The 9,734-nt window shown below is 40.0% G+C and overlaps 1 protein-coding gene across 1 annotated transcript; it reads left to right on the top strand.

Moving 5' to 3' along the window:
• Positions 1 to 564: 564 nt before the first annotated feature.
• Positions 565 to 9,325, top strand: LOC103591053 (adenylate cyclase type 10-like). Its single transcript, XM_008573443.1, has 5 exons — positions 565 to 724; positions 1,516 to 1,620; positions 4,443 to 4,481; positions 5,228 to 5,371; positions 8,970 to 9,325. The coding sequence occupies exons 1-5, from the start codon at positions 568 to 570 to the stop codon at positions 9,323 to 9,325; spliced, it is 801 nt and encodes a 266-aa protein (XP_008571665.1). The 5' UTR covers positions 565 to 567.
• The last annotated feature ends 409 nt before the right edge of the window (positions 9,326 to 9,734 follow it).

Genomic DNA, 9,734 nt, shown 5'->3' with positions numbered 1-9,734 from the left:
CGAAACAAGACAAAAATACTTTTCTGATTGTTAAAAATCTCCAGCATGCTCATCTTGTTACTGCCTATAATCTTCAGAAGTCTTAGCAACAAAGACTGGCAGCTTCCAGTATACCATGATCACACAAAAGTCTGGGAAAGAGGAGCTAGACAAAAACAACCCCAGGGAACACTCATGATGAAACCCAATAGACCTGTCCTGGCAGAGTGCGAAAAGAGAAGAAACTAACAGTTAAGGGAAAGGACTGGCAGTATTAACTAACTTCAGTCTAACGGTGTTTTGTCCTTACTAAATTCAGAGATGGCCCAACTTTCTACTGTGGTGATACGGGGAAACGACTACTACTTATCCAGATGATCTACTTCATTGTGGAAGCACCCCTTGCCTCTCCCCCTCCGAAGTTTGCAAGGGCGGAGGTGGCCCGCGACGGCTTTCGATTGGTGCTGGCCCAAGGAAGCCTGCGCAGATTGGTCGGTGGGCGGGCCCCCGCCACTGCCGCTAATGCAGACTGGTTGGTCCGCGAAGCGGCCTGCTTCCGCTAGGTGGGCGGGCAGCCCCGGCGCCGGCATGGCGACCGGCGAGCGGGAGGTGGTGCCGCCTCTGTGGTCAGTGGGAGCCCGGTTGGCGGCACTGCTTCCCGATTTGCTGGTCTTCCGGAAGCCCCGCGGATCGAAACCCGAGCTTGCCACGGCCCAGGGCGTCCTCCTAGGCGTCCACGTGACGGGTGAGGGCGAGGGGAGGTGCTTCAGTCTCCCGGCCAGCCAGAGGGCCGCGTCGGTTACAGGCCTGGCCTCCATAGAGACATTGAGGGTCTTCATTTTCAGAGTGGGGGGACACCTTTTGGGATAAACCTGCTTAACCCTTGAACTCACTTAAGAGGTGATGAAATTGAGACTCAGGGGAAAGGATTTTTTCCCGGGCCTAAGATTTCAACCAACCTCGAGCATTTTTCGATAAACGTTCTTGCTTCGTTCAATTATTTTATTCATTCAATTAATTCGTTCTTTGGGGTCCATAATTATATGCCCGCCATTGTTCTAGGCGTTAGCGCCTTTTTGATTTAATAAATATTTATGGAGTGTGTGTGTCATGGATATGAAGAAGGGCAATATAAGGTGCCTGTCCTCAGCATATGAGTTCTTCGTAAAGCTTTAATCTATTCCCTTTGTCAGTGGTTTCTTTATCCCTTACGTGGAAGAAAATCCTGTAGTTTCTCTTGGCTGGGGAACCTGACAGACTGGGAGGAAAGAGGTAGCTGGCTTCCGATAAAAAAGGGCGCTTGTGGGTGACTCTTCACCATTTGCAGCCCCTAGCAACGGAGAGCGCGGCCGTCCTGGATTTCCAGAGGCAGCAGCAACCAGCCTGGCCCTGAGTTCTCTCCAAGTAACACCACATTAATGGATAAAGGAATTAGCACCTCAAAGGGATCTGTTTCCTTTAGCCTGATGTGTGGAGGGAAAGGGGCCTAAAAGTTGAGGATTTGCAGCTAACAGTAACTTTTGCTTTGTTGGTCAGGATTTACAGCATTAATGGACAGGTTCAGTCTGACCTGCAAGTCGGAACATGACATGGATAAACTGGCCCACATCTTCAGTTATTACATTAGTGACATCGTGGAGCGTGAGTCGTCATTGTAGGGGAGCAAGGAGGAATGGAACTGGGCTCCTGAGGGTTTGTAAGAGAAAGGGGTCTGGAGTACTTTAAAATGGGTTCTAGAGACACATTCCTTTAGCATTACTCATCTTTGGTTTCTTCAGGTTGCCACTGACAAGCTAGATCTTTGCTTTTATCTGCCATTCTACCCAATTTCATGTCTTGTTGACTGAGTATTCAGGAGAAAGCTAATTTTAATTTTTACTTTGCACGTTTGTATTTTATTTCAAAATAAAGTATTCCTCAGGTTGTCTCTTCTAACAATAATGTGCCTCATGTGTTTATATCAGATATAATTTACAAAATACCTTTTCATTATATTATTGCATTTTGACCCTGTGAGGAAGGAATTGGTGGTTTCTCTATTTTTTCTGTGTATTAAACTTTTGGATATTTACCTAACCTGGAAAAAAAACTTATTTGTGCAGTAAATATGTTTTGAGTACCTACTCTGTGACATGCACTGTAATAGGTGTTGATGGAGGTGGGGGGCAAAAACCTACTCTTGAGCTTTTTAGTTAGGCCTACCCAACAGAATTTACTCTGGTCTTATGCCTTTTAGTATTTACATAACATTTTCATCCTTTACGGACAGTGTCTCATACAGTTATATCCATCACTGTGAGATTCACTATAATAATTGCTTTGTGGCATCTCCTTTGGGAGTTTTATTATTTAACTCACCCCTTATCCCTGAGGAACAAGTATAAAAGGTTTTTCACTTCTTATCAGGTTTGGATGAAGAAGATAAAAATTATGTATTGTGTATGTATTGAATACCAGGAACTATTGGGTACTAGAAATACAGGGGAAAGTAAGACACAGTACCTGCCCTTATGATAGAGTCTCCATTTTAGTGGGAGAGACAGATAATAACTGAACAAAATAATTGTAGGGTAGGGAGAGTTTCTGTATGAGTGGTGGTCAAAGGAGGCTCCTCTGAGGAGGTGGTGTTTAAGCTAACACATGAAGGATGAGGGGAACACCTTGTGAAAAGATAGCGTAGAGCATTTCAGGCATAAGAATGCCAAGTACTCGTACAATAGTTCTGAGATAGGAGAAAGCTTGCTATTTTCTAGGAACTGACAGGCCAGTGGGGCCAGGGCATAGCTAACAGGGTAAAGAGTGGCTAGAGGTGATGTGGGAGGAAGGCAGCTATCAGATTATCAAGCTCTGTAGTCCATGGTAAGGAGTTTGAATTATATATTTTTGTACAAAGAGAAACTTGAAAGGTTCTAGCAGGGGAGTAATATGATCTAATTTACATTTTTTTAAAGCTCATTTTAGCTGCCTCATGGCAATTGGATTATAGGTTGCTGGTGGAGGGTAAATTGTAAGAGTGGAAGCTGGAAGAGGCGGTTGGAACAGTCCTGGAAATATGATGAAGATTTAGTCTAAGGTAGTGGATCTCAACCTCAGTTGCACATTAGATAACTACCTGGGGAGTTTAAAAAATCTTTATGGCTAGGCTTCACCCCAGATCATTTAAATCAGAATCGCATGGGATGGGCTTGGGAATAAGGATATTTAAAGTTTCACAGGCAATTCCAACGTCAGTCAAGACTGAAAACCATTGATTTAGAGATCTGTCAATGGAGCTATATGGGGATGGATTAACTTGAAATATATTTTGCAAGTTCAACAGAAGTGGCTGATGGATTGAATTTCAGTGGGAAGTTGTGAGAAAAAGGACTTTCAGTTTTTTGGCTATCATAACGGAATTGATGATAATGTTACTTACCAAGATGGTAAAGACTGGGCTTTGAGAAAGAAAAGTAAGTGTTCTGTTTTGAATGTACTGGGTTTGAGATGCCAATAAATCATTCAAGTAGAGAAGTCAAGTTAGTAGCTATGATTGAGCTTGGAGCTCAGGAAATAGATCTCTGTTAGAGATGAAAATGTGAGTTGATGACATAAAGATAGTATTTAAAGATAAGAACTGATTGAATTCATGTGGGGAGAGCGTATATAAAGAGGAAGAGCCTTAGACTGAGGCTTGAGAAACTCCGGGGGAGGATTATGATTAGCAAGAAAGAACCTGCAAGAGACTAAAGCAGCTAGTGAGGTAGGATATTGTGTTCCTGAAGCCAAAGGGGAAGTAGTGTATCTGGAAGAAGGCTGCAGCTAGATGGATTGAAAATGAAAGCTGTCAAGTACAGTGAGGTCAGAAAAACACTGAATTTAGCAAGATGAATGCTGCTGATGACCTTGGTAATTGTAGTGAAGTGGAGATGGAAGTAAGATTGGAGTGAACTGAGAAAAGAATGGTAGAGAAAATATTTAAAAGGCAGTAAATGGGAGATGAGGGAAAGGAAAAAGGTATATAACCAACTCTTGAGTTGTGGGTTTGTTTGTTTTTTTTTTCCTTTTTTTTGAGTGTAGCAGAAAAATTGAGCTAATAGCAAGAGGAGAAGGTAGAGTCAAGAAGAGATGGATTATATAGAGAGATATTTTTAAGATAGTGATGGGAATGATCCAATAGAAGATAAGGGAGGGAGTGAAGTCCTTGAGAATGTGAGAGGGTATAAGATCCATAGCACAAATAGAAAGGATGGCTTTGAAGAGAGCAGGAGTACTTCTTCCATATTAGAGAAGATGTATACTGGTACAGATAGATTTGGGAGAAGGTAGGAGGAAGGAAGGAGCCTGAGTCTTGGAGGGAACAAATAGACGAGAAAAGATATGAGGAAAAACTCAGTAGGCCATTCTTTGGACAATATAAGATTCTGCCATGATCTGATATATCTGATTTTGACTCATTTTCCTCTTTCTTCCTTACTTGATTTCAGATATTCTCTGTTTTGGAGGTGATATCCTAAATATCACAGGTATTTTTCAGTTTTTCTGAATATTTAAAGGTCTGTGAGGGAGGAAGACTATATTTAGGTGGAATTTGGCAAATTTGTTTATTCAGCATTGTTTGATTATTTAGTATGTAAGCCCTGGGGATACAAAGATGAGGAAGATACAGTCCCTGCCTCAAATGATCTCCCAGTCTCATGGAAAAGTTTTGCACATGTTAAGCTCACATATGCTTTGCATTTTGTTTCGATTGAATGACAACAAAATAAGTTCCTATAAAGAAGTCCTAAGAAAACTGATGAGAAACTTGGTCATTAATAGCAGAAGCTAAGCATGATGTAGCAGTCAAGAGTCTCCTATCTGGAAAATTCTCAGGATCATTAACAGCTGTATGCTCCAGAGTTGGCCTTTCTTCTCATTTACCTTAATAAAACCAGCCATATAATTAGATTTGAACTTGAACTTACATTTTGTGAACCTCTTTGCTAGTACTCCTCCCCCTCTGTTAGTATACTAGTGGAGGGAAAATTACCAAAAATCTCCTTAGGAACATTTCAACTTGTACCTAATCATGTTTTTATAAACTGAATGGTTTGGAGGATCTAAGGCAGTATTTGAGCCTAGCATAATGTATAGGGTCAAGAAACTTTGCCTGACACCTTGCATGGTATCCACACTGGACCAAATTGATTTTCTGCATTATGGGGACTTTGCCCTGGACGAAGTGAGTCTAGATATTTGATCCCTGTCAGCCTATCCTGTGTCTTTGCAGGGAATGTGCTCCTGGCACTCTGGACAGTGGAACCGTGTCAACTGAGTGACATCATTACCCTGGTGGCAAAATGCAGTCTGGAGATACAGGAGAAATTTGGAATCTACCATACCAGAGAAGGCCAGGACCTGCAGCTAAAGATAGGTAGTAGCTCCTAAAATAGTGATCCAATTGGAAGAAGGAAAAAAAAAAGTACTGTGAAAAATTCAAAAGACAAATGACAAACTGGGAAAAAATATCTGCTACGCATGTAGACAAAAGGGTGAATTTCCCTTGGAAATCAAGAAAAGAGTAGCATTCTAAGAGAAAAACGGACAAAGGACATGAGTAAATAGTACATAGACAAAGAAATATATCTTTTTTAACATGTAAAATAATGGTCAACTTTACTCATAATAAGAAAAAGGCTAATTGAAAGTGCATTGAGGTTATCTTTCTTACCTATAGATAGGCAGAAAGGCAGATGCTGGATAATACACTCTGTTGGTGAATTTGTGAGGAATGGAGAACAATAGTACAACTTCTACAGAGGGTGATTTGGTAATCTTTATCAAGATTACACGTGCATTTATTCTTTAACCCACCAGTCCCTGTTCTGGACATTTATCCTATAGGTATACCTGCACATGTCTGAAATGTCGTATGTATATTTGTTGCAATATGGTTTGTAATAAAAGACTAAAAAATCCATCTAAATAGGAGACAGATTAAATAAACAATAATATGTCTTCTCAGTGAGATTCTCTGCAATTTTTAAGAAATAAGATGTTTTATATGGCATCTCTCATGTCCTGTGGATCCTTTTTGGTTCTTTTGTTTTTTGTTTTATTGAGGGATAAGCAACACTGTACATATTTATACACTTTTGAAACCTGTACCATAATCAAGATAATGAACATATCCATCACTCATAAAAGTTTTCTTGTGCTCCTTGTACAACCTTTCTCCATCACTCCCTTCCCCCTTCCCTAAGCAACCACCAATATTTGTCACTAGATATCGTTTTGCATTTTTTAAAATCTTATATATGTGGAATTATACAGTATGTATTTTTTTGGTTACTTTTATTCAGCATAATTACTTTGAGATTTATTCATTTTGCAGCATGTATCAATAGATCATTCACTTTATTGTTGAGTAGTATCCTATTGTATAGCTATCCTACAATTTGTTTATCCACTCATGTATTGGTGGAAATTAGAGCTGTTGTCAATTTTTGGCTATTACAAATAAAGCTGTTATGAACATCTGTGTACAATTCTTTGTATGGATATATGCTCTCATTTCTCTTCCACCTAGGAGTGGAAGGACTAGGTCATCTGTTATGTTTACTTTTTAAGAAATTGTCAATCTGTTTTCCAAAGCTGTTGTACAATTTTACATTCACACCAGCAATGTGTAAAGCTTCCAATTTCTCGACATCTTTGTCAACACTTGCTATTGTCTCTCTGAAGAACTTCCTTTAACATTTCTCATAATGTGGATTTGCCGGAAATGTGTTAGTTCAGCTTTTGTATGTGTGAAAAAGTATTTCATGTCTGTGTTTGATAGATATTTTTACTGAGTATAGAATTCTAGGTTGATGGAGTTTTTATCTCTCTTACATTAAAGCCATTCCACTGTCTTCTAGCTTGCAGTGTTTCCAACAGAAAATCTGCTTTTATCTTTATCTTTGTTTCTTTGTATGTAACATGTCTTTCCCTCCACCCTTCTGGCTATTTTTAAGATATTCTCTTTATCACTGGTTTTAGGTAATCTGATTATGATGTGTCTCCACTTTTCTTGTACTTGGGGTTCGTGAGCTTTTGGAACTGTAGGTTTTTAGTTTTTCAGATTTGGAAAATGTTCTACCATTATTTCTTCAAATAACTTTTTCTGTCCTCCTCTCCTTACACACATATTAGGCTGCTTGCAACTCCACAATGCACTGATACTGTGCTCATTGTTTTCCTATCTTTTTTCTCCCTGTGTTTCATTTTGGATAGTTTCTATTACTATGTCTTCAAGTTTACAAAACTTTTCTTTTGCTGTCTAATTTCCTTTGGTCCTATCTGGTATATTTTTCATCTCAGACATTGCAGTTTCCATCCTTAGGAGTTTGATTTGTCTTGTTTTTGTTTTTGCTTTATCTTCCATGTCTCTGTTCAGTCTTTTTTCTAGGTCCTTGAATATATGGAATATAGTATAATAGCACTTTTAATGTCCTTGTCTATTCTGTCATCAGTGTTATTTTGGGTTGGGCTCCATTAATTGATTGTTCTCCTTATTATGAGTCATGTTTTCCTTCTTCATTGCATGCCCGATTTTTTTTTTTTTTTGGTGGCTAGCCAGTATAGAGATCCAAACACTTGACTTTAATGTTATAACACCATGCTCTAACCAATTGAGCTAACAAGTCAGCCCCTTTACTTGGTAGTTTATGATGTGTGCCAGACATTATGAATTTTACCTTGGGTACTATCTTTTTTTTTCTAAATATTTGTATAAATATTCTTGAGCTTAGTTCTGGGATATGGTTAATTTGATCCTTTTGGGAATTACTTTTAAACTGTGTTTCATGTAGGGTTAATTTTGCCCCATTCCTGAGGCAAACCCCTTCTGAATACTGCCCTTGATATCCTGTAAATTAAGTTTGACACTGGCTAGTGGGAACAAATACATTCCCAGCCCTGTATGATATCAAGGATTGTTCCTTCTGATTTTTTACAGTGTTCTTTCTCCAGCCTCAGGTGATTTCCTAACATTCAAGCACTTATCAGTACTCAGCTAAAGACTTGAGGAGGACCTAGTACAAATCTCTGGAGTTTTCTCTTGTATATTTTGCTACTCTCCAGTACCCTTCACAGTGCCCTGTGAACTCTAGCCACCTTGGCCTCCTCAGACTCCCAGCTCTGTCTACTAAACTCAGGAAGTCTGCTGCTGCACCTGAAATGTGGCCTGGAAACCCTGCAGGCAGTTAGCTGGAGTGTCAAAGGGTTTGCCTTATTTGTTTTCCATCTCTCAGAGATCATTGTCCTTTATTATATGGTGTCCAGTATCTTGAAAAGTATCCTTTTATGTATTTTTTTCCAGTTCCTTAGTTGCTTCAGGCATTAGGGTAAATTCACCACCTGTTATTCCATCATGACTAAAAGTATAAGTCTTTGCTATTCTTTTAAAACTGTTTTTCCCTGGTTTTTAGATTTGATTGGGTGGCTTAGCTAAGGGCAGACTTCTCTTGGTTATCATTACTTTTTCCCTGGCAAGCAAACCAGTAAGAAATCTCCCACGGCCAGAAAAATAGGAGGTAGAATAAAAGTGTAAAATAAGACTCATGTCTGGTAAAATACTGATTGTCTTCTCAGTCCTGGTTATATGTGAGGAGGGATGGTGTGGTCACTGTAGTAGCAGTTTCTGACTGTAACAATTTGGTCTCCTCCCTGAGTTCTCTGATATCAGGGCCTAGCTGTCCGTTAGATGAGCAATTTAGAGACAAGACACTTGGAGGCCTGGGATCTCTTGTTTCTTCTCCCATACAACCCAAGCTTGTTTGAATGTCCATCTCTAGGTGTATTTAAGAGTGAAGGATATCTGGGGCAAGATATTATTTTTAAAGGTGAGCTCACCTAAGACATCTGCAACTGAGGCCAATAACAAGATTGGCATGATGCATAGAGCCATGTAGGGATTCCAGACCCCTCCATTTGCATAGTTTCCCAACTGAGTTTGGCTATTCTCCACTTGTCTCCTCTTTTCTGCATAGGTCTGTCTGCAGGTCAGATTTCTCAGGTTATTGTTGGAGATGAGCAGCAGCAATACCTCTTGGTGATTGGGCAGAATGTAGATGATGTCCAGTTAGCTCTGTGTTTGGCTCAGACAAATGAGATTGTCCTGTCCTGGAACTGCTGGAAGCTCTGTAAACAGTACATGTTTGAAGTGGAAATCATGAGGGAGAATGAAGCTGTGAAGGTAGGAGGCTGGCCCCATACCTTGCAGGTCCTGAAAAGGCCTTCTTACTATAGAGGGAAGTGCTCTGGTAGTGTTTACATCTTGCCTGACCAAACCAACAACATTTGGAACTCTGTGCTGGAGGGAGGCTGGGGATATTCTCCCATGTAGATGAGGCAGAACAGTAAGGCTGGAAAGATAAAGGGTAAAGAAGGGAGACAGAGTCCTCAGCCCCTCTGTTAAGGGACCAGTGGTAATCAAGTTGTATATGGGCACAGAACTGAGCAGTTTCTTTTCTGTAGTTAAGAGATATGCGAATCATTGACCCATTTGATTTTGATGAGCATTTTGACAAGTGCCTCGATTATCTGCCACATTACCGTACAAGTGCTGGTAAGTTACTTTGTCCTTTCTATCTAAGCTCAAAGTTTTAAAGATTAATTTTCTACATGGCCAGAGAAATTTTGTTTGTATTCCTTTCCTCAGAGACTCTAAGAACTGCACTGGAATTGGATCCAGACTCTGCACTTGAGCAAATGCTGAAGAAGCACATAATGAAAAACCTTTTGAAGAAGGTTGT

The sequence above is a fragment of the Galeopterus variegatus genome, unplaced genomic scaffold (genome assembly GCF_000696425.1).
Source record: "Galeopterus variegatus unplaced genomic scaffold, G_variegatus-3.0.2 Scaffold922, whole genome shotgun sequence".
Classification (NCBI taxonomy): Eukaryota; Metazoa; Chordata; class Mammalia; order Dermoptera; family Cynocephalidae; genus Galeopterus; species Galeopterus variegatus.
Note: the sequence above shows the minus strand (reverse complement) of the source record. Positions and strands in the feature narration are given on the sequence as shown.